Below are 25,347 nucleotides of genomic sequence, written 5' to 3'. Positions count from 1 at the left end.
GCGGTGTGCTGCAGTTTCAGGACCTCAGTTCTACGACCCAGGTGGTTTAGTTAGTAGCCACATAGTATCAAGATATTTAATCTCAGGAGTATATTTTATGTGATTTTTTAAATTCAAAATGCATCAGAGGTTGATTACAAAGTGTGTAAAACCTGCTTTGATGCACAATTTTAAATTTAAACAAATTAATTTACACAAAATATAAATGAAAAATGTATATCAATCTTTAAAGAAAAGTTGAGTACCTTAAAAATCTTAATTTCTTGAATTATACTGTATATTGATTAACCTCCTTAAGTTTAACTAATTAGTTCATTATCAGGTAAAATAAAGATCAGTAGGCTATATGCAGTCACTAAATTACAGCCAGATATTTTAAAGGTAAGGCAAGGCAAGACTCAAGAATGATTGAAGAATATATATATTTATATTTAAAAAATTCATTTTTGCAATAACAACAGCACCAAAAAGACCCCATTTTCATCAGTTGCTGCACCAGACAGAATGGCTGTATATTATATATATATATATATATATATATATATATATATATATATATATATATATATAATGATTTAAGTTAACACTTGTGCACTGTTGGAGTTTTAGAGAGAGAAAGCCAAACAGAATATTAATGTTACTCATGTCTAATTCCAAACTCCAAATTTGCAAGTATATAATATCCACCAATTGAGACCATGGTACTTTACAGTTGAAGCATAAGGCAACTATTGTAAACATTTCCTATACATCTTACTAAGCTGGATGACGACTGACAGTCATTATACTAATCTGGTGAACATGGTAATTTTGATAAATGAGCCAAGGCACAAAATGAACTGTAGATTAAAAAAATTAATAAAAAACTGCACAAGTTATAAAAACCAGCAAGTGTTACAATATACAATATATATACAAATGTATATACAATATACAAATATGTTATAACCTTCCTATTTTGAAGAGCTCCATCAGAAGAAGACAACTTTCTAATGAAAGGCATGTCCATCTGGAAGATGTGTGACATTGACAGATACTATATTAGCATATGCTTGGCAAAACAAAAACAAAAAACAACAACAAAAAAACACTGAGACTTCATCCCGCAGTCATTTCCACAGTGATGGCGTGGCAATCCCTAAAAGCAAAAAAAAGGTAACACATGTCAAAAGCCATTGCCAGGTTACATTATGAAATTTACATGATATGCAGAATGGAATATAATAATATGGAGTAGCTAAATATGCATTTATTAATCACTGCAATGTTATGCCCAGTCTTTTCAGTCCAGCTCTAAGGATAACAAAACAACATTTGTGCAAGATTCATACAGAAAAATTATTTTAAAAAAATTAAAGGATTAATTTTCAACTTTTTAATCCTTCACAGCAAAAATATATCAGTACAGGCTATAAGAACGTAGCCAAAGTATAAATGGCTGAACTTGTCAAACATTATGCATCATTTAGACAGGCTAATATTGTACTGCAACCAGGCAGTCAGCGCAGTTATGTAAGAATATTCCTAACTATGGCAAAACAATGAGTATTCAGCAAGTTTGCCCTCTAATACAGTAGCTACAGGTACACACCCTTACACCAACATGCTTTTGTCATCTTTTTAAGTTTAATTAATGTGTTGGCAGCTGGCTAGATGCATTATAGTCATTAAAAATCAAAAAGGATTTAATAAATCTCAGCCACGCCACGATCAAGAACATCCTAGCCTAATTAATAAAACTAGCACACAAATTGTTATAAAATAAAACGTGATTGAATATCTGTACTCACAGTGATCGGTGTCCATCGTCCATCTTAAATTAGTGTTTTGGTGATTCAATTCGGTAGGTGGTGCTGTCACCTATGGCTGTCACAAAAAACTAGGGTCCTAGAACTGCGGTCTTAGAACTAGGGTCCTGAAACTGCAGCCTCCTTTCAACGCACTTTCCTCAAAAGGAGCAAACACGACCACAAAAATGCTCACCCGAAACTAAGTGCTCAGATTTAAGTTCAGACAACGACGGATCGTTAGTTCAGCCGTTAGTTGTGTCGTTGGACAGGAAGTTTACAGAGTGTCAAATCTATGGTCAAATCAAAATATAGCCAGACATGAAGTCTCCGCCTCTTTTACATGCAGGGATGGTAAGGAGAGGTGAAATGTGTGTGGAGTGACCAACATCGTTCTGCGCTCACTGCTTGCTTACTAGGTAAGACGGTTCGCCACAAACTTTTTATTGACACTAATATCACATATGTTACGAGCTGTTTGTTTTCAGAATCTTTATATCACCGTATATCACTTATCAAAGCTTTAGCAAGTCGATTTCACAAATACAGAGCCTGCTTACACACGGTACCGCAGTCAAGATAGATTGCGATCTAATTGCATTTAACATCTTTGAAGAACACAGAAAAACGGGTTTGAGCGATGTTAAAGGGATAGTTCACCCAAAAATGAAAATGTCATCATTACTCCCCCTTTAGTTGTTCCAACCTGTATGAGTTCATTTGTTCTGCTGAACACACACAACAAAAAATATTTGAAAGAATGTTAGTAACAAAGCTGAGATAAAAACATTCACTACCATAGTAGGGAAAAAATTATATGGTAGTGCTCCCAGCTAACAATTTTAGGTTATAAGAACGTTTCCTTAACGTTCCCATTAAGTTATAAAAACGTTTTCTGAATGTTCTAGGAAAGTTAAAATGTCCAGTCTGTGAAACGTTGTATTAACGTTCTCATTAGGTTATAAGAACGTTAAAAAATGTTCTTAAGGGTGTGGTGTATGATCAAATAAAATATTCCTGTTTTCTCCTTTAAAGTACTTGCTTTTGTTTATTGACATCTTATTCTTTCTTTAAAAAAAGGTAAAACCACTTTTATCATTGACTTTTATATTTATATTTAATACATAATTAGTTTACTAGATTTTTCTTCTGATTGTAATATATATATATATATATATATATATATATATATATATATATATATATATATATATATATATATATATATTAAAGGTGCACTATGTAGTATTTTTGTAAAATATCACTATGTAAAATATCCGAATACCACTAGGCCAGTGTTATATATTTTGTTCAGTTGAGTACTTACAATATCCCAAATGTTTCCAACTATTTGTAAATTGTGAGAAAATTGCTATTTTAACTAAGGACCGGGACGTTTCAGCATAGCTTTTGAGCGAGTCGCCTGTCAATCGCGTCATATCTGTGTTACCCTCAGTTTTATTCTGCAGAAGTGCTTTTCTCTTAGCAGTGTGAACATGTCATAGCAGCGCCACGGCGAACGCACAGAGTAACGTCATAACATAATTTTAAACACACTTAAATGTATTTAATATGATAAACAGAGCTGCTGGCTTTACCTTATACTCATAACCGGAAAAAGCGGAAGTGCGCGCCCCCGGCGACTGTGTCCCATCATAATAAAAGTCCTGGTACTCGCAAGCCGTGTGTTTGTATGACAATCACTCCCGCGGATGTGCTCAGCTCCACAACACTCAGTCCTGCTCTGTTTTACACTACAGTAACGTTACTAACCACATCCATGAACATGATTTCTGCCCGAGTCCTATTTTCCACCGGCTGTGAGGTGAAGACCACATTTCCCAAGATGCTGTGCCTTCCAGTGGACGGAAAGTTGCATAGTGCACCTTTAACGAAAATTGCATTTAAGTGTCATTAATGGGATAGTTCACTTTAAAATGAAAATTCTGACATCCTTTACTCACCCTCAAGTTTTTTCAAACCTGCATGAATTTCTTTCTTCAGCTGAACACAAGGGAATGTTTTTTTTAAGAATGTCAGTAACCAAACAGTTAACTGGAGCCATTGACTTCCATAGTAGGAAAAACAAATACTATGGAAGTCAATGGCTCCATTTAACTGTTTGGTTAGTGACATTCTTCAAAAATATCTTCCCCCAAGATGCGCGCATCTTGACATCATTGTGTGGCGAAACACCGCCTCTACAGAAAAATAACCATGTCTAATTCAGCAACCCCGCATGTATCATGCAAGCCAACAGCAAATAACTTGCCAACAAAGATAGCAAGATATTATGCTATTCCTGGTTATGGAAGAACACAGTCGCTGCATAAGCTTCCTTTGGATCCTAATATAAGGAATGTGTGAAACTTCATTTATTTTTAAAGGGGTGGTAAAACACATTCTTTGGAAGGCTTGATTGTGTTCGTGGGGTGCACTAAAATATGTGTTACTGTTTAGTTTTTTAAAAAAATGGCATTATTTTTCATATATTTTTATTTTACCTTGATTGTACACTGCTCTGTCCCTCCTTGAAAAAATTATCTAATGGTTTCCGAGTTCTATGAAGCCGGTCCCTCAAAAATACGCAATGGGCTCTGATTGGTTAGCTGGCCCAGTGTGTTCTGATTCACTAACCTCTCTGAAACCCTCTCCCTTTAGCGATAGTCTGTAAAGACTGCGGCAGACACAACACTTAGACAACGTGGCACGCGCTCTTATTACAAACAAAAATAGAGGAATAAACTATAAGTTAAGTGGTAAATAAGTCCATGATTGCACTGCCTGCTGCTCTCCTGCATCTTTCTGGGTCCAAGCAGCTGTAAAACAGTGAGAGATCTCGAGGCAGGCGCGACGCTAAGTTGTGGCAGGCCCAACGCTTACCTACAGGTGATTACAGACAAATCCATTACAGACAAATGAGCGGATTAAAATACATGGTCAGGTCGCATATTAAGTAAAATAAGAACATGATAGCACTGTATGTTGCTTTGGTACATCAAATGCAGCTGTAGAATAGTGAGAGATCTTAAGGCAGCTAGGCATAATGCGTTTGGTTAGTGGTGAATATTTACTATTTACATATTGTGCATACCATAGAGGCTCTCGCGCACTGTAATCTCAGATAGTGAAATAATATTCCTTTCTTGATCTGGGCTCGCCCACACGTGTGTGTGTGTGTGTGTGTGTGTGTGTGTGTGTGTGTGTGTGTGTGTGTGTGTGTGTGTGTGTGTGTGTGTGTGTGTGTGTGTGTGTGTGTGTGTGTGTGTGTGTGTGTGTGTGATCGGGCGGGCGGGCGGGCCAAGTAATATAAAAATAATATGCCAATCAATCATGGGTGAATGAGAGATAAATCATTGTGTTTGTTTGATAAAAACATTTACCAGCCCTTTTGATCGAGAGAATCATTCCGGTTGCCGCTTTCAAAACATTCCCTCCCTCCTGAACTAACAGGGGAGCTTAAATCAATACTCATAACGACTAATCGATTAATCGACTAATCTCATAACGACTAACCAATGACTAATCGATTGGGAGATTACAGCCCTAACACTAACAACAGATTTGGACGTGCCTTGATGCCTTCCTTCCTTGAAATGTGTCCTCCGAAGGCAGCATTTTCCAGGTTTTGGACGCAGCCAGAGTCGCACTAGTCAGAATTTGGCTCAAAATCGGACGAAAACTGCACAGTGTATTCCCAGTTTAAGTGTATACTGTATTCCTGTCACATACAGGTTCAGTCACTAGAGCTAGTTATAGCAGTCATAGCTCTATGTTTCCAAGATCCACCTACTTTACTGTGCATTTTGAGATATTGCATAAAAAACGCTGGATAGAAACATCAAGATGCACATAAATCTAATAATGTGAACAAAAAACTTGTGCGCTCAATTGAGGCAGGTCATTTTTAACTGGTAAGAAGAAATGTGCATATGATGGAAATTGGAAACACATTTACTGAATAAGTTTTACTTTCTTACCTGAAAATCAGTTTTTTGGTCATAAAATCAAATTTGCTCGCAGTGTACCATGCAATTTCTCCTGTTAACTCAAATGGGAATGTATGATGATTGTTACCACAGCTCTTTTCCAAGCTGTCAGATTTAGTGTTAAATCTAACCCAGTGTTACAACACTCCGTGGTCTCCCCTACTAGCTTCCTGGTTAAGAAAATTGGACATGAACGCCCTCTCCAGTTAAAAATTGAATAGGAAGAGCTCGTATCCTGATTTCAGAAGTGGGAAGTAGAACATTTCCAACATTAGCTGACTGGAATCAGCATCATCTTGACCAGCTATTTGTGTGTTTTTTCCCCTCTTTATTTGTGAATTTTCACAGATCAGTTTTGTTCAGTTTATACCCTGGGTGCCTAAATTCACTATTCTGATGTGTGAAATATGTTGCATAAAATCAGACCTTTCACAAATCATAATTGTGAAATGATCAAACAACAAAAAAATGTATAAACTTTTTTTGTTTATCATGAATTCATATGAAATTAAATTTATCATGACAAAAAAAAATTCAAAACTAATTTCTACCACAAAATGCTATGCATAATTTGAAATGTGATGGAAATTACACTGGTGGATAGCTTCATGCTTTGGAAAATGACAAACATCTTTAGAAAATAATGAAATCATAATGGGTTTCAAACTAAAAGTGTGTACACAGCATAATGGATGACATTTCTTTTTTTCTGAATAATTCATTTTAATAAAAAAATTATATCATCTGCATCGGCCTAAAGTCTGACAGTTGTGGATCATCATGGCTAAACGTGTTGCTGTGATCGGAGGAGGGACCTCTGGGCTGACCTGCATCAAATGCTGCCTGGATGAAGGCCTGGAGCCAGTGTGTTTTGAGACCAGCGATGACATTGGAGGTCTTTGGAGGTTTAAGGTGAGATATGTCTATATGACTGGGCTTACTGAATTGTCAATAAGAAAAGAGGGCCAAAGAAGAGTGCAATGAACTGTGCCTCAAGAAGAGGCCCCGTTCATTGCAGACCATCAGTAAACAAGAAGCTGAGAGAAACGGATGCAGTTTGCTTCTTCTCTTTCCATCTTAGGAAACTCCAGATCCAGATCGTGCTAGCATTTACTACTCATTGATTATCAACACTTCAAAGGAGATGATGTGTTTCAGTGATTTCCCCATCCCTTCCCACTTCCCAAACTACATGCATAACTCCCTCATCATGGATTACTTCCGGATGTACGCTGATCACTTCCAGCTCAAACGGCACATCCGTTTCCAGGTCTGGCCTGAATATCTTGTGAAATGTGAAGTTAAAAATATACTGTACCTCATGTTTATCTTAGGTTTTAGAGTTTTCAGAGATTCTCTATTATTCATGTTTTGTGTTTCTTAGACTAAAGTCCTTCATGTTACACCAAGGCCAGATTTCCCTCACTCGGGTCAGTGGGATGTAGAGATAGAATCCAAGGACGGCCGGAGAGAGAAGCAGGTGTTTGATGCTGTGATGGTCTGCACCGGTCACCACTGTCACCCTCATCTCCCTCTAAAGGACTTTCCAGGTGCAGTACTTGTGATGGCTAAGCAAACATAGTCTGTGTGCAAAGTGCAGTAACATAAAGTCAATAAAAGCCAAACTGGGACAGGGACACTCCTAGTAAACTTTAGGTGTACAAGAGTCATTAGGTCTTATCACAGCTCTTCTACTGTCAACTGTTGAATGATTAAGCAGAATCTCAGGCAGAAATATTGTTTATAAATAGTAAGTTTACAAGTTTTGTAAAATATATTTTTACAATAACAAGTTAATGATTTTACTTATTTGTTTTCAATATATACAAAATGTATACAGCTTTGGGAAAAAAATGAAGAGACCTTTTAACCTTGAGAATTCCATGATAAGTGGTCTACAAAACTAAAAACATTTCAGAGCTGTATGTGGAAGTTACTGTCAGTGCTTTTGCAAGTCCATTTCACAATGCATTCCTACATATGTTACACTAGTGATGGCGTAACATGGTATTTCATATGGAGTACATGATAACAGAGCCACACTGTAGCGGTTGTGTTGCGGCAGGAAGACGAAGACAGAAGAATAGATCAAAATACTCCAAGTTTAGTTTCAAAATCCAAGGCAGGCAGGGTAAACATAACATATCGCAATGGTAACCAGACAAAGACTGAGGCCACATCCACACGTAGCCAGAACTTTCCCTATACAATCTTTTTTCCCCCTTGTCTAAAGAAATATCGTACACATGAAACCGACTCAAAACGATGTAGTATAAATGCCGGACCAGTATGTAGCGCTGTAATTCTGTAGCAGAAATACACTAAAAACAGAGAAGAAGAGTTGTGGCTAGAAGGGGTACATTAGCGGTCAGAAGTGAGGAAAATAAATAATCCGTCTGGATGAAACGCTGATACGATACAAACCAATTTTTTACATATACAGCTAATTACGTCTCTATTTGTTACTATGGAGACAAGTGGCAGGAAAACTAAGACAAAGGAACATGTGACAGAATACAAGCAAACTTAGGGTGCTTTCACACTAGCACTTTTGGTGCGCTCCGGGTTCGATTGACGTCAGAGTTTGGTTCGTTTGGATTATGTGAACGCGGTCTTCCCAACTCAGGTGCGCACCCGCGAACTGCACCTGAGTCCTTTTAAAACGGTGGTCTGGGGTTCGCTTCATGTGAACTTTGATACAGTTTGTTGTTGATGTGAATGCAATCGTACTAAATCACAGAAGTGAATCGCTATTAATGACATATGATTTGATACAAATGTGGGTTTTGTGTGTGTTTCACTCATTTACCTGATGAGCGTCACTGACATACTGCAAGCAGAGAGCTGTAGATCTCATTTCTGCTTGTCTTCTGCGTTCTTTAGAGCATTTGCAGTACATTCGCGCAATTAAACTCTGATTCAGTCCAGGCAATCGAGCAAAGTGTGAAAGCACCCTTAAAGTCAAAACAAACAGAAAGAAAAGCTAGTAGCTTATGTTAGAAAAATGATTACATAAGAACAACAACAAACCAGCAACACGTTCATTATTCTTAGGTTCCCTTGACAAAAAGAAGTGTTCTTAATTGTATTGAACATAATAATAATAATAATAATAATAACAGATTTTATTTATAATGCACTTTTCATTCTGAAGAATCTCAAAGTGCAACAAAGGGGAAAAAAATGAATAACAAGTAAAAATATAGAATACTACAAACAATCAAACAACACAGAAAACTGAACAGAAACAGAGCTGATGGTGAACAGAAAACAGAGCTGATAGTGGAAGTCTCTATAAGCTCCTCAGCACACTGTGGTCCACTCCATGTTTTACATTTCTCCCAGCGGCAGTGTCCTGATGACGTCGTTGAAACATGACAGCTAAAGACCAGATGATAAGTCTTCATGACGATTCAGACGATGGGGATCACCGCAGCACCATGCAAGAGGCAGATAAAGTTTTCCGGGCACTTCTGTGGACACACCGGGGTCAATGCAGATGTCCAAGCCGCTCCACGGCCGCAATGCAAGACGGAACAGCGGCGCAGCCGAAAAGCAGAACATCCCAACATCATGCCGGACTCTGATGACGCTGGCCCAGTGCAAACTTCAGCCACCATGCAGCTCAAGCCCGAGGGAGACCACCACTGAGCAGCCGACACCCAGAAGAGAGAGCAGCCACAGCGAGCAACATGAAATGTCCTTCAAACCAAAACCAACCGCAGCAATTCAAACATAAACATCAGAGAAGCGGTGGAAAAAGGCGAAACGACGGACAACGTCCTCTCAGTGGCTGCCAGCAATCAGCAACAGTCCCAAGTGTAGCTCTGACTGTTAGACTAGTCACAAACATAATAAAATCAAATCTAAATCTAATAGTACATGGTAATAGTTGGCTACATCAAATCTTAAAAGTATATCCGCAGATAGTATAATTTTAAATGAAATAAAATCCTATGTACTTAAAGAGAGTACACTTTCAATGACCAGGACACACCGTTTTTGAGCCTCTTAGGCCTCTTAGTTCTCCGTTGGCTCTAGTTGGACACTGTCCGGTTTTTTGGGGGCGATGCAGTATGTAGAATCAACATCACACAGTCAATCAGTCGACTGTAGTTCTCCCTGTGTTCAAGTGCAGTTTTTTTTCCCCAACGCATGCGACACAAGGCTACAACACATTTGGCTTTTATTAGCGATAGTTATTTGGTGTTGGTTAGGTGTGTCCCTACCTTAAGGAATTATATAGATTAGTTATTCACAGATATAACAACATTATTACTGGTGAAGTGAATAACTCTGATTATCTCTTCATCACAGCCCCTGTTAGTGGATGGGATATATTAGGCAGCAAGTGAACATTTTGTCCTCAAAGATGATGTGTTAGAAGCAGGACAAGGGCCAAATTGTGATGGCTAGACAACTGGGTCAGAGCATCTCCAAAACTGCAGCTCTTTAGGTCTGCAGTGGTCAGTATTTTTCAAAAGTGGTCCAGGGAAGGAATAGTAATGAACCGGCAACAGGGTCATGGGTGGCCAAGGCTCACTGATGCACGTGTGGCTGGCCCATGTGGTCTGAAAAAACAGACGAGCTACTGTAGCTCAAATTGCTCAAGAAGTTAATGTTGGTTCTAATAGAAAGGTGTCAGAATACACAATACATTGTAGTTTGTTGCGTATGGGACTGCATAGCAACAGACCAGTCAGGGTGCCCATACTGACTCCTGTAAAAGGTGCTGACAGTGGGCATGTGTGAGTCAGAATTGGAGCACAGAGCAATGGAAGAAGGTAGCCTGGTCTGATGAGATGAATCAAGATTTCTTTTACGTCACATGGATGGCCGGGTGTGTGTGCGTCGCTTACCTTGGGAACACATGGCACCAGGGTGCACTATGGGAAGAAGGCAAGCAGGCAGAGGGAGTGTGATGCTTTGGGCAATGTTCTGCAGGGACGTACCACACGTACCACCTACCTAAGCATTGTTACAGACCATGTACACCCTTTCAAGGAAACGGTATTCCCTGGTGGCTGTGGCCTCTCTCAGCAGCATAATGTGCCCTGCCACAAAGCAAAAATTGTTCAGTAATGGTCTGAGGAGCAATACAACGAGTTTGGGGTGTTGACTTGGCCTCCAAATTCCACAGATCTCATTCCAATTGAGCATCTGTGGGATGTGCTGAACAAACAAGTCCGATCCATGGAGGCCCCGACTCGCAATTTACAGGACTTTCCGCTGCTAACATCTTGGTGCCAGATACCACAGCACACCTTCAGGGGTCTAGTAGAGTCCATGCATCGACGGGTCAGGGCTGTTTTGGCAGTAAAAGGGGGACCAACACAATATTAGGAAGGTCATAATGTTATGCCTGATCTGTGTATATTGCATTAGATAACATAACATAACTTAAACAGTGATATCCTTTCTATATTATTGTGGCTAATGGTCCAAATCCTCTCCTTAGGAATAGACACGTTTAAGGGAAAATTCTTCCACAGCCGTGACTACAAAAACCCTGAAGAATGGCGAGGGAAGAGGGTAGTTGTGATTGGCATTGGGAACTCTGGAGGAGATATTGCTGTAGAGCTGAGCAGAATGGCCAAACAGGTGATATACCACAACAACAGTATAAATAATACAATTGTACTGTATGAGTTATTATATTCTTATTTAAGCCTCCGCATTCCATATTGTTTTCTTTACTTGCCTTCCCTTAATTCCAGGTTTATCTGAGCACCCGAAGGGGATCTTGGATACTAAATCGTGTAGGAGAAAAGGGTGTTCCATCAGATATGATATTTAATAACAGAATGGGCGTTTGGCTTATTCAAAGGTTGCCTGTTGGATTTATCAACAATGTGGGTGAGAAACAACTCAATAAACGCTTCAACCACAAGCTCTATGGGCTGCAGCCTGCACACAGGTACTCTGAACACTGGAGGAAACAAGACTCTGATGATGTTGGTCAGAGTTAAATACAGCATACTCTCTTTGATATTATATTGTGTTGTAAAATGTTTTATCGTGTATGTTTTTTTTACCTGACAGAGTTTTCAGCCAACATCCCATGGTCAATGATGATTTACCAAACCGGATCCTCTCTGGTACCGTCTCAGTCAAGCCGAATGTGCAAGAGTTTCGTGGCTCAAGTGTGGTTTTTGAGGATGGCACGGTTGAGGATGACATTGATCTGGTGGTGTTTGCCACTGGCTACACTTTCTCATTCCCCTTCCTGTCTTCACATGTAATTCCTGTCTCAAAGAACAAGGTTTCCCTGTACAAATACATGTATCCCCCAGCACTAGAGCGCCCAACTTTAGCCGTGATTGGTCTGATCCAGCCTCTGGGAGCCATTATGCCCATCTCTGAGATGCAAGCACGCTGGGCCACTCGTGTTTTTAAAGGTATCAAACATGATGCTGAAATTCTGCACATAAAACTAAAGGCTGTTCATAATATATATGTTCATATTCATACAATTCATAACAACAAAGGTCTACTTATACTATTATTCAAGAATTCTATTACCAAAAAAGCATTTTTCTTGTTTTGGTTGTCTTGGTCCTTTTGGACTGGTTTTAACTTTTGAAAGTTACAGTATGATGACATAGTACTTCAAATATTTTTCTGGATATGATTATTCTTTTAGTTTGACTTTAAAGTAATTATATGAATAAGTCAGAACATTTAGTACACAGTTTTTTTTATATATAACAAACTGTGATATGTTCCCTAGGTCTGTGCAAACTGCCTTCAATGAGTGCAATGATGAAAGACATTAAAGCAAAGGACAATGAAATGGCTAACAGGTTCTCCACACTTCATCTCACATGACTAGCCTATATTACACAGCATTTACACAATTTCTTATGTGTATCTTGATGGCTCTTAATCATACTGTCATGCAGGTATGTGGCTGCCCAAAGACACACCATCCAGGTGGACTACATCCCCTACATGGATGAGTTGGCTAAACAAGTGGGTGTCTGTCCTTCTATCCTGAAGCTGCTCCTGACAGACCCTAGACTGGCTCTGAACATCATCTTCGGGCCCTGCACCCCGTACCAGTTTCGCTTGCACGGACCGGGCCGATGGGAAGGTGCACGGCAGGCCATCCTGACTCAGTGGGATCGAGTCACAGAGCCCCTGAAAACACGCTGTGCACCAGAGCCACAGTCCCAGCGCTCCTTTCATTCACTCATATTCTCAGTGTCTGTTGCAGTGCTGCTGTCTGCTCTGTATTACAGCAGGGCCAGTCTGCACACACTCATTGCAGACCCTTCATCGCTCCTCGACAAAATCAGGAGTTTTGTATGATTGCCAGTGACCACAAAGTGAGCATGTAATATGCAGCTCATAGAGAAATCAATGTTAAGTGCTCTCTTAATTTTTTTCATAGCTGTGTGATTATATTTATATATATATATCTCAGAAACTTAATATACTTTAAATGAAATGTAACATTGCTTAACAGTGCTTAAATTAGGGTAAATTGTAGTTTACATCTTGAAAATGTTAGAATTGACATTATAAAGAATAAAATGCTTGATACTGAATAACGTAAGTGCCAAAACATTTGAAACACAGTTTGTGTATAATGGAAATTTCATTTCATTTTAAAAGGATTGATTTGATGTTCTATTTTATATGTAATTATCAAACTATTTTGTTGTGTTAAAAAGTATTATCTTACTGATGTAACAACTGCTGCAGTTGTTGGTATGTTAATTAACTCAAATATGTTTATATTGAGAATGGTAAGGCTGATTAAATTGTTGCAAAGCAATTCTTAATTTTTTTTTTAAACTAATTATAATTTAATAAAAATGACACTTAATTCTACTAAAAAGTGCACTTTCATAACTCTTTCTTAACACACATAAGTGAACTTTAGAGAAGTGTACTTTAATTTACATTTGTCTTGAAACTTTCGCTCGGGAAAAAAAAAAAAATTATATAAAACTGAAAGTCAGCATTATAAAAGAACATTGACCAGAAAATGAATCGCTGCCCCTTTTACAACCTGACCGGGGGAGTGGTGAAGTGTTCATATTTCTCTGAAGTAACCATTAGCCATAAATTTCCCTCTCTCCTTCACACTTGGTAAGATACAATTTTGTATTGACACTAATGTAACTATATTTTCGGCTTTTACGTACCAGTTTTTGTAAAAATGTGGATTGTTGACGCTCTATTTTGTATGTTATAGATGCGTCACATGCGGAAGTTACTGTCAGTGTTTTTGCAAGTCGATTTCACAGTACATTCCCACATGTTACACTAGTGATGACGCAATAGGGTATTTCATATGAACTGCATGAAAACAGCCATACGTGTGCTAGTTGCGTATGCAAGAAATGATTACATACGAACAATAACGGACCACCACCACTTCCATTATATGCTGCATTACAAGCATTTCCCTTGACAAAAAGAAGTGTTCTTAACTGTATCGAATGTGCACTTGCAGTGTAATATTAAATGAAATAAAATGATGTGTACTTTACACTTTCAAATTAAGTTTTACTTACTGCATTTTAAATCATTTATGTTTTACAATCTTCTACAATTACTTTGATCTTTTAACTAACATAGTAAATACATGCAAAGTAGTTTACCTTGTATAGCTATAGGCTTATAATTTATAGTCAATATATTTTAACTACTAAATTGCAACTTCATCATTACAACTGTGTAATAACAAATATATTTAATTGCATGACATTCAAGTTTCAATAGAATTGCATTAAAGTAGAATTTAGTTTACCATAAATGTTTGTCGCAAATATATTAAATTGCATGACATTCAAGTTTCAATAGAATTACATTAAAGTAGAAATTAGTTTACCATAAATGTTTGTCAATATATTTGACAGTACACTTTAACTGTTATTCAAAGACAATAGAGGTAATTATTGAATTACATATACTAAAGTCTTAAGTGGGTAAAAAAAGACGTTCAACTGTAAGTATGCTAAAGTGCGTTTTTAATCCCAAGGGTTACATTATGCTTTAAGTCACCATGAAATCAACTCAAAATAGCATGAGAGCAACACTTACAAGTCATAATTTTAAGTCTGGCACAGAGACCTGGAGGGCAAAACATCCATAGAACTGGCCTGTCAATTTTCCATCTGTTTCAAGCCATGACTATTTAGTTCACCTCACAAAAGAAGAAAAACAAAAATCTGAACTAAATAGAAGTTTTGGACACTTGTGATCCATATGTCCTATACACCATCTGCAATATTTCAATCCTACTTAGTGTCTTTCAATCAAATAAAGTGCCTTAATGTACAAATTCAGTACACCTTATTGATGATGTATACATAGACAAGCAGATGAGGCCAGAATATGAAAACGATGTGCTAAATCGTTATAAGTGTCTTCTTTATAATGGTTTTCTCTGGAAAAGCCCTTAACAAGACACTGAATGTTGCATTTATATTCTGGGTTCATCTGCTTGCCTGTAGTATGCATCATCAGTAAGGTGTATAATTTCACTTACTCACATTATTACTTGGTATGAACCTAGTAAAAATGACTGGCTGAACTTTGCTCTGAATATTTAGAGCTGATGTACTGCCGAAATAAACTCTGTTTGCATCATTGAATCATTTTCCTGTTAAGCTGTTTTGAAACATTCTGTATTGTTTAAAACAATGTATGTAACTTGGACATTCTATTAAGGGTGTGACATTGCATGAAAACTGAATAGCAAACCAGAACAAAATGTTCTTCTACCTTGAAAAATGTTCTTGTTTGAGGACAAAATGGAAAACAATACTATTGCAACTTCCATTTCATGACAACTTTAATTGCCTTTACTTAGCTCCTCACTTTATCAGTTGTTACTGAAATTAATTGTAGCTACAGTAAACTGTGGGAACTTCTTATTGACCAGCGCTGTCATCAAATGCATATGTTTACAGTCCATATTTACTTTTTCAGATACAGATGAATAATTTTATAGTTTATATAGTAGGTCTACTCTAGGAGGTAAAATCATTTCATAGTTTGCACACCACAGCTGTGTCTGAGATATAGAAACCAGTTTAAAGAGGTGATGAATTGAGAAATCAACTTTCCCTTGAGCCTTTGATATATAAAAGGTCATGGTAATATAAGAATATCATGCACGTTTCGGAGCTGAAAAGTTATAGCCTGGATGCCAGCTGAACTTAGCCCTGCCCTCAACATTTTTAGGTCGGGAAGTTCGGTCTGGACTCGATCCATAGAGGAGTTATTATGCCCGAACAGAAACTGTTTGGACCAATCACATTGTCAGGGCGATGATTGACAGATTATCACAGAAACATAATCACTCACATCATCAAAGCGGGCTTGGGTTGAATTAGTTTACAACAATGATGGCTGTTGTTGAAGAACTGAGATGTGCAGATTCTGCCATCGCGTCTGTAATAGAAGATATCGTCAGCACGTTCATTTTAAAAGAGGAACAGAGGACCGCGATCAAGGCATTTGTCGATGGGAAAGATGTCATTAGCATCTGTAGTCTGTAGCTCTCTGATTGTTTGTAGTCTATTCAATTAAGGTCTTTCCTGTTTGGTTGAAATAAGCCCCCATAATCAAAGCCCAATGGAGCAGTATCAGACTCATATTCTGACTAGAATTGAGTATGACCACGTCAGGCTAGAAAACTTCCTTGTTAGTGAAAGAAAAGCTTTTATAGACACCACGTCCAGAAAACGAGGCTCTCAAATCAATGGCATATTAGAAGGGGGAACCGCCGCCTCTACAGATAAATGCGTATGCCTGCTTCCCACCAACTTGTGGAGCTTGTGTGGGTAAAACATGTTTTTTTTGTGTGATAGTATTGGATTGTTACAGATCGTATAGATTATGTGTACGTGTCTAACTGAACATACCTTAGAATGCTGTCACAGGCTGGAGAATCCTTTATTTGTTGGTTCATTGCAATTTGGGAATAGACTCCCAGGGCTCGCAAACCCCAACATCCCAGGGCTATGTGTTTTCCAGAGGGGCTACAAAAACATAAGCCCGGTCGGCAGGCCGGTGAATCTTAAATAGTGAAATAACATTCATTTCTTGATCTGTGTGCATGTGTGTTTGTGTGATTTGCGCTTATATCCACCGATTGGGTGGGCCAAGTAATAAAAAAAAATTATCAATCACGGGGGGATGAGAGATAAATCATTGTGTTTGTGTGATAAATACATTTTGAGACTGAGCCCCGTCAGAAAATTATTCCGGTTGGCGCTTTCAAAACAATCCCTCCCGTGAACTGACAAGAGAGTTGAAGCTCTTTAATATGCAAATCTTCTCCAATCCTTGTCGTGGGCGTTTAATTCCAAATCTCCAGTGCGGCACGCCCATCAAAACCCAGCGTTCAGGAAAGAGACTCAAAACCAGTGTAGAAAATAGCCTATTACTTATTAGTTATGATGTTTTGAATGTAAAAACCATGCAGGAATCATAAGTTGACCTCAGACAACAGTATAAAAAATGTTAAAAGCCAGTTCCTGACACCTTTAAATCCCAAATCTCATTTATTTTCACCATCTGCACCATCTTCACCAAATCTGGCAGTTGTGGATCATCATGGCTAAACGTGTTGCTGTGATCGGAGGAGGGACCTCTGGGCTGACCTGCATCAAATGCTGCCTGGATGAAGGCCTGGAGCCAGTGTGTTTTGAGACCAGCGATGACATTGGAGGTCTTTGGAGGTTTAAGGTGAGATATGTCTATATGACTGGGCTCACTGAAATATCCATAAGAAATGAAGAGGGCCAAGCACTGAACCCTGAGGCACGGTTCATTGCAGACCATCAATGAACAAGAAGCTGAGATAAACTGATGCAGTTTGCTTCTTCTCTTTCCATCTTAGGAAACTCCAGATCCAGATCGTGCTAGCATTTACTACTCATTGATTATCAACACTTCAAAGGAGAGGATGTGTTTCAGTGATTTCCCCATCCCTTCCCACTTCCCAAACTACATGCACAACTCCCGCATCATGGACTACTTCCGGATGTACGCTGATCACTTCCAGCTCAAACGGCACATCCGTTTCCAGGTCTGGCCTGAATATCTTGTGAAATGTGAAGTTAAAAATGTACTGTACCCCATGTTTATCTTAGGTTTTAGAGTTTTCAGAGAGTCTCTATTATTCATGTTTTGTGTTTCTTAGACTAAAGTCCTTCATGTTACACCAAGGCCAGATTTCCCTCACTCGGGTCAGTGGGATGTAGAGATAGAATCCAAGGATGGCCGGACGGAGAAGCAGGTGTTTGATGCTGTGATGGTCTGCACCGGTCACCACTGTCACCCTCATCTCCCTCTAAAGGACTTTCCAGGTGCAGTACTTGTGATGGCTAAGCAAACATAGTCTGTGTGCAAAGTGCAGCAACATAAAGTCAATAAAAGCCAAACTTTGGACACTCCTAGTAAACTTTATAGGTGTACAAGAGTCATTAAACCTTATCACATTTGTTGTAAAATTAATAGAAAACTCTCTCATACTTAAATGTTGAATATGATTTGTTTTATATAATTAATAGGTTTACAGAGAAAGAAAGAAAAAGGCTCACAAAGAAAAATTCAGCATCAGAATATACAATATATAATGACACACGATGGATGGATGGATGGATGGATGGATGGATGGATGGATGGATGGATGGATGGATGGATGGATGGATGGATGGATGGATGGATGGATGGATGGATGGATAGATAGATAGATAGATAGATAGATAGATAGATAGATAGATAGATAGATAGATAGATAGATAGATAGATAGATAGATAGATAGATAGATAGATATTTTCCATATTAACATATCCATATTATACATATCTTACAGGAATAGACACATTTAAGGGGAAATTCTTCCACAGCCGTGACTACAAAAACCCTGAAGAATGGCGAGGGAAGAGGGTAGTTGTGATTGGCATTGGGAACTCTGGAGGAGATATTGCTGTAGAGCTGAGCAGAATGGCCAAACAGGTGATATACCACAACAACTTTTTTTCACTTCTTTTTTTTTCTCCATTCTTCTTTGTAAAGTACCCACCAGTCACATTGTTTGATATATTAGAATTGAAAAAATGCATTTATTTAGAAAATTACAATCCTTGTTTTCTCACCTCATGATGTTCGAAACAATTTGATTTCGACAAAACACAAAAAGTGAAATTTTAAAGGTGGTTTGATATGTACTGCAACAAGGAGCACTGTCAAAAGTGATCCAGAATGCAACAGAGAGAGTGGTCTTTAATGGGCTGAAGAGGGCACATCACAGCTTGTGATTTTCTGCAAGTGAACAGCACCTTGTGGTGCCATCCCAAAGAGGCACAGAATCACTTTAACAGACCTTTACTCTTGACTGTTAGAAGCTGGTTGAATGAAAGCTGGTGGAATGACCTGCCTACTCTACCTGAGCTGCTACGTCTTTAGCCATTTTTAAGAATAGACTGAATATACGAAAACATTTTTTGCTATATGTACTGTGCAAGAATAACTGGGTCTATTGGGGCTCTTACACAGCACATTTGTTGCTCTGTTGTTGGTTTGATTGCTTCTATTGTTCTCCTCATTTATGAGTAGCTTTGAATAAAAGCGTCTGCTAAATGACTAAAAGTAAATGTTAGAGGGCCTTTACTGCTTTAAAAGGGAAACACAAGTACCATAAATGTATAAGTCATCTGAACATGATAATTTTTGTGCTTTTTGACATTTTTGAATGCTTAGTCCACATTCATTGACATTGTTTGGAAAAGAGCATCTTCAGAATTTCTCCTTCAGGGTTCCACAGAAGAAGGAAAACATTTTTTTAAACAAAATGATGATGAGTAGCTGTTAGTTAAACTGTCTCTTTAATTTCAGGTTTATCTGAGCACCCGCAAAGGATCTTGGATATTAAATCGTGTAGGAGACAAAGGTGTTCCTTTGGATATGATGTTTAATAACAGAGCACTAATGTGGTTTCTTGGATTGTTGCCTGTTGGATATCTTAACAAATTGGGTGAGAAACAACTGAATAAAAGGTTTAACCACAAGCTCTATGGGCTGCAGCCTGCACACAGGTACTCTGAACACTGGAGGAAACAAGACTCTGATGATGTTGGTCAGAGTTAAATACAGCATACTCTCTTTGATATTATATTGTGTTGTAAAATGTTGTATTGTGTATGTTTTTTTTACCTGACAGAGTTTTCAGCCAACATCCCATGGTCAATGATGATTTACCAAACCGGATCCTCTCTGGTACCGTCTCAGTCAAGCCGAATGTGCAAGAGTTTCGTGGCTCAAGTGTGGTTTTTGAGGATGGCACGGTTGAGGATGACATTGATCTGGTGGTGTTTGCCACTGGCTACACTTTCTCATTCCCCTTCCTGTCTTCACATGTAATTCCTGTCTCAAAGAACAAGGTTTCCCTGTACAAATACATGTATCCCCCAGCACTAGAACGCCCAACTTTAGCCGTGATTGGTCTGATCCAGCCTCTGGGAGCCATTATGCCCATCTCTGAGATGCAAGCACGCTGGGCCACTCGTGTTTTTAAAGGTATCAAACATGACCTCCTGACCTCCTACAAACAGGATGTTCTTAATTAATCCTGTGCATTGTTTAACCTATTGAAGCAACTGTGTGTAAGTTTTCAACCTTGAAATATCTGTTTCAAATCATTGATGGTTCACTGACTTTTAAGATGAGTGGCTTCTTTTTCTTTGCCATACATAGGCTATGTAAGTTTGGTGAGTGTTCACAAAATTCCATGAAAAAGAATGGATTCCTTTACAGGAATTATCAGTATGGACATCACAGCAGAGACAGCAGTAAAGCCCAATGCATTCTGCACTGAGAGACACTGACCAACAGCAATAGACACACACAGCAATAGAATAGTCTGGGTTTTGTCAGATCTGTGTTACCCCTGTCAGCATCTGTTGGCGTTGGTCCTGCTTGTTTTGACGATTTAACATGTTTAATCTGTTTTTGTTGGGTTTTGGAGTGTCTGAGAAAGAGACATCTGGTGATTGTCCATGTTGGTCAGCGTCTGTCGGTGCAGTGTAAAGTGGCCTTTAGAAACCAAAGAGAAAGTTGAAAGAGGAATCTAAACAGAGAACAAGAGAAAGTAACTTTGCAAAGGGCCAGACAAGAGTAAAAAGACAAGGTTTTTACTTGTGGCAAAACCTTAGTAAAACTAATGGCGTAAAGACTGATCAGCATTTAATACTAATATTAGCTGAAATGCTATGTATTGTGTTTTTGCCTTTGAGATTTGGCTATGTTATTAAATTATATACCCGCTAATTTTCGATCATAAATTAGCCCAATTCCCAATGAAATTTTGATTGAGGTTGCGATTGTTTCTGGCACTATCCTATCACTAAATGTCATGATGTTATACAGTATAGATGATAGTTGTAGTTATCTGTCTAATGGCTGAAGATAACTTTTATACATCTAACAACAAAGTGGACCTCCTTGCAAGTGTTAATTATAAAAGATGGCTCTTTTTCTGTTAACACTCCCATCTCAGGATAGCATGCAAATAAATACATCTCATAGCATGTAAACTTTTGAAAGTTTGCATCCTTGCATTTCTGCATGATATCTCTTCTATCTTGTAATTGTCTATGCAGTCCATTGTGAGCAGTGTTTAATTGTGTTAACCAACATTTAATTGCAAACATGCACAATTTAAACTCTTGGCACACAATGTACAACTCCCAAGTTTTGGGATACCTGCTTTTACATGCACATGGACTTTAATGACATCCCATTCTTAATCAGCAGGGTTTAATATGTAATTTGCCCACCCTTTGCAGCTATAACAGCTTCAACTCTTCAGTGGAGGCTTTCCACAAGGTTTAGGAATGTGTTCATGGGAATTTTTCACAAATATTTTAGAAGTGCATTTGTGAGGTCAAGCACTGATGTTGGACAAGAAGGCCTGACTCCCAGTCTCCGCTCTAATTTTACCAAAGGTGTTCCATCAGGCCAGTCAAGTTCCTCCACTCCAAACTTGCTCATCCATGTCTTTATGAACCTTAATTTGTGCACTGAAATTCATGTTGGAACAGGAAGGGGCCATCCCTAAACTGTTCCCACAAAGTTGGGTGCTTGAAATTGTCCAAAATGTATTGGTATGCTGATGGATTAAGAGTTCCTTTCACTGGTACAAAGGGGACAAGCCCAACCCCTGAAAAACAACCCCACACCATAATCCCTGCTCCAGCAAACTTTACACTTGGCACAATGCAGTCAGGGAAGTATTGATCTCTTGGCAACCGCCAAACCCAGACTCGTCCATCAGATTGCCAGACAGAGAAGCGTGATTCATCCCTCCAGAGAACACGTCTCCACTGCTCTAGAGTCCAATGGCGGTGTCCTTTCCCCCCTGCATCCTACACATTGCATTACACTTGGTGATGTATGGCTTGGATGCAGCTGCTCTGCCATGGGATCCCATTCTATGAAGCTCTCTACGCACTGTTCTTGAGCTAATCTAAAGGACACACAAAGTTTGGAGACTCTGCAAAAAGTTGGTGACTTCTCCGTCCTGTGCACCTCAGCATGCTCTGACCCCGCTTTGTGATTTTACGTTGCCTACCACTTCGTGGATGAGTTGCTGTTGTTCCCAATTGCTTCCACTTTGCTATAATACCATGCACTAACAGTTGAATCATGATTAATCGCATCTAACATAAAATTTGTTTATATATGTGTGTATATATTTTTTATACACATTATATATTATACTGTATATGTATGTGTGTATACACACATATTATATAAACAAATTTTATATTAATGTGATTAATTGTGATTAATCAATTTGACAGCACTAGTGAAAATGTTAGTAATATTTGAGCAAAACTACATACAGTTGCTTTAAAGATAATAATAAACCTCTTACAATATTACTAAAGATTTCTTATACCTGAAACCATCATAATTAAATTTTTCATTTTTGTTTTACCCTTTCTCTGTTTTTGCCTGTAGAATTAAACTGACTAATTTTGTTATTAAAGTACTGTTGTATTTTCAATAAATTGTCTTTTTGGATTGAAAGTTTAGAATTCGGAAATAACAGTACCACATGAAATTACCCTTTTTTAACGTTTTATTTTGAAGTAAAATATGAACATGTCAGAACGTGTGATTTGTTCCCTAGGTCTGTGCAAACTGCCTCCAATGAGTGCAATGATAAAAGACATAAAAGCAAAGGACAATGAAATGGCTAACAGGTTCTCCACACTTCATCTCACATGACTAGCCTATATTACACAGCATTTACACAATTTCTTATGTGTATCTTGATGGCTCTTAATCATACTGTCATGCAGGTATGTGGCTGCCCAGAGACACACCATCCAGGTGGACTACATCCCCTACATGGATGAGTTGGCTAAACAAGTGGGTGTCCGTCCTTCTATCCTGAAGCTGCTCCTGACAGACCCTAGACTGGCTCTGAACATCATCTTCGGGCCCTGCACCCCATACCAGTTTCGCTTGCACGGACCGGGCCAATGGGAAGGTGCACGGCAGGCCATCCTGACTCAGTGGGATCGAGTCACAGAGCCCCTGAAAACACGCTGTGCACCAGAGCCGCAGTCCCAGCGCTCCTCTCATTCACTCATATTCTCAGTGTCTGTTGCAGTGCTGCTGTCTGCTCTGTATTACAGCAGGGCCAGTCTGCACACACTCATAGCAGACCCTTCATCACTCCTCGACAAGATCAGGAGTTTTTTACCATTGCCAGTGACCACAAAGTGATCATTATATATATATATATATAACATCATAACAAGTGTGCTGTAATTAGGGTAGATTGTAACCGTGTAAGAAAAAATGTGAGATTTTTACATCCTGTGAATTAGCTGTACAGCTTCCAGCTATCACTGTGAGTAATAATAATATAACAAATATACGTTTAACACATTTATTTTTTATTGTTAAAAGAAAGGTATAAATACATTTTCAGCATACACAAGCTATTTTAATAATTAAGCATGAGAATTCAATTTGATACAATAAATATCAAAATGTGACTGTATTATTATTACCAAATGACCCTATGAGTTGTTGTAATATTAATAGGAAAAATAAATCAATTTAAAAAAAAAAGATTATTTGTGAACCCTGATTTTATGAAAAAGAGCAGTCTCATCATTCTGCCAAACATCTCCTTTTGTGTTCCACAGAATAAAAAAAGAAGTTTTGGTGACAGAATTATTTAGGTATGAATGGCGATTATACAGACATACATAAATTAACAGCTCATAAAAGCTTGTTGTGTTGAAATACATTTAAAAACTGGACTGAAGCTTGGCATATATAATTTTTGTGACAAATACTGTTAAAAAAAAATGAAGTAAAAGAGGTTACATTTACATGTTTACATGTAACCAGCTTGTTGAAGAATTAAGGTTGGATATTGATATTTTTTCTATATTTTTGTTCAAGTTCAACAGAAAAAGAATCTAGCCTATTGTATAACCTTTTTTTTTTTTTTTTTTTTTTTTTGCAAGATTAATATTTTTGATATACCATTTTTATATTCTTTTTAAAAATTATTATTATTATTTGTACAACATTTTTTAATGAAAAGTCCACACTAAAGAAATTGTCAGGGTCAAAGCCAGATTTCATTTTCTCCAGGAGACCAACCAAGGACTCATGTTTGTAATATTTTTTTATGATGAATACAGAATCTTCTATTAATGAGTGGCTGTTAAGTACACAGGCATATTTGTATAGAAATTTGTATAGTTTTTCTAATTAAAAGAACATTTAGCTAGGCTCCTTTCAACAAGTATAAAGGGCGCCATCTGCTGTGTCTTTGTTAAAGGCGCTTCTTCAGCCGCTGACGCTGCGCAGCGCCTGTACGCGGTGACGTCAGGCTCTCGTGGATTGGCGCTCTGCCATCTTTGATTGTGCGACAGGCCGCGGCGCGAGCGGGGCCCTCTCTCGAGCGCACGAGACACCGCCAACCGCCCGTTACTGCTCACCTCACACAGGCGGCGCGACCAGAGAGAGAGCGCGATAAAGAGAAAGAAAACGACAGAGAGAGGGAGATAAGTGCTTCTCTCTCTTTTTTGGAGGAGGTTTTGTGGGTCGCTAACCGCTCGGCTAGCTGGGACTAGCATAGCACGAGCTTTTGTAATCCACAGCCGGCCTCTCTCACACATACACACACACGCACGCTCAAACACAATACAAAGGGCCAGGACTCAGACCTTCTGGACAGAATAAACGATATAACGTTACCTGAAGAGAGCGACGGGACCGGCGGAGACAGGTATGTTAACGGTCTATCAATGTGCTGCTGCTGCAGTGGTGTGTGAAGAGAAAAGATTGAGTCTAACGTTAGCTAATGTTAGCATTGCCATGAGCAACGAGAAATCACGCAACCCAAAACCAGTTTTCTTAATTTCTCACAAAGGTCAGCAATAATATGGGCAGGTTTAGTGTTAAAATTGCGAAAAGATGATGGCCAGAACCAGAATTTGGTGATGAGTGGAGGGTTTGGAGGCCACCTCACAGGGCCCAGTTGACCAGCCCATTTCAACAAATGACTCAT

General features: G+C 38.5%; 3 protein-coding genes across 4 annotated transcripts in view; all 3 read left to right on the top strand.

Annotated features, from left to right (window-relative positions):
• Positions 1-2,067: 2,067 nt before the first annotated feature.
• On the top strand, positions 2,068-13,133 carry LOC137041175 (flavin-containing monooxygenase 5-like). Its single transcript, XM_067417199.1, has 9 exons — positions 2,068-2,206; positions 6,537-6,688; positions 6,858-7,046; positions 7,161-7,326; positions 11,235-11,377; positions 11,494-11,693; positions 11,819-12,174; positions 12,507-12,579; positions 12,679-13,133. Exons 2-9 carry the CDS (start codon positions 6,557-6,559, stop codon positions 13,085-13,087), a joined length of 1,668 nt encoding a protein of 555 aa, XP_067273300.1. The 5' UTR covers positions 2,068-2,206; positions 6,537-6,556; the 3' UTR covers positions 13,088-13,133.
• Positions 13,134-17,175: 4,042 nt separating this feature from the next.
• On the top strand, positions 17,176-23,840 carry LOC137041174 (flavin-containing monooxygenase 5-like). Its single transcript, XM_067417198.1, has 8 exons — positions 17,176-17,485; positions 17,640-17,828; positions 17,943-18,108; positions 18,619-18,761; positions 19,641-19,840; positions 19,966-20,321; positions 22,939-23,011; positions 23,111-23,840. Exons 1-8 carry the CDS (start codon positions 17,354-17,356, stop codon positions 23,538-23,540), a joined length of 1,689 nt encoding a protein of 562 aa, XP_067273299.1. The 5' UTR covers positions 17,176-17,353; the 3' UTR covers positions 23,541-23,840.
• An 826-nt stretch (positions 23,841-24,666) lies between these two features.
• The window catches only part of prrc2c (proline-rich coiled-coil 2C), a 41,823-nt gene continuing 41,142 nt past the window's right edge, over positions 24,667-25,347 (top strand). The window contains exon 1 of one of the 2 annotated variants that reach the window (XM_067417195.1): positions 24,667-25,065. The gene's annotated coding sequence lies outside the window, so the exon portion shown is untranslated. The remainder of the gene's footprint in view (positions 25,066-25,347) is intronic. The other variant, XM_067417196.1, reaches the window with a different exon arrangement.

Source organism: Pseudorasbora parva, chromosome 15, assembly GCF_024679245.1.
Source record: "Pseudorasbora parva isolate DD20220531a chromosome 15, ASM2467924v1, whole genome shotgun sequence".
In the NCBI taxonomy this organism is placed as follows: Eukaryota; Metazoa; Chordata; class Actinopteri; order Cypriniformes; family Gobionidae; genus Pseudorasbora; species Pseudorasbora parva.
Note: the sequence above shows the minus strand (reverse complement) of the source record. Positions and strands in the feature narration are given on the sequence as shown.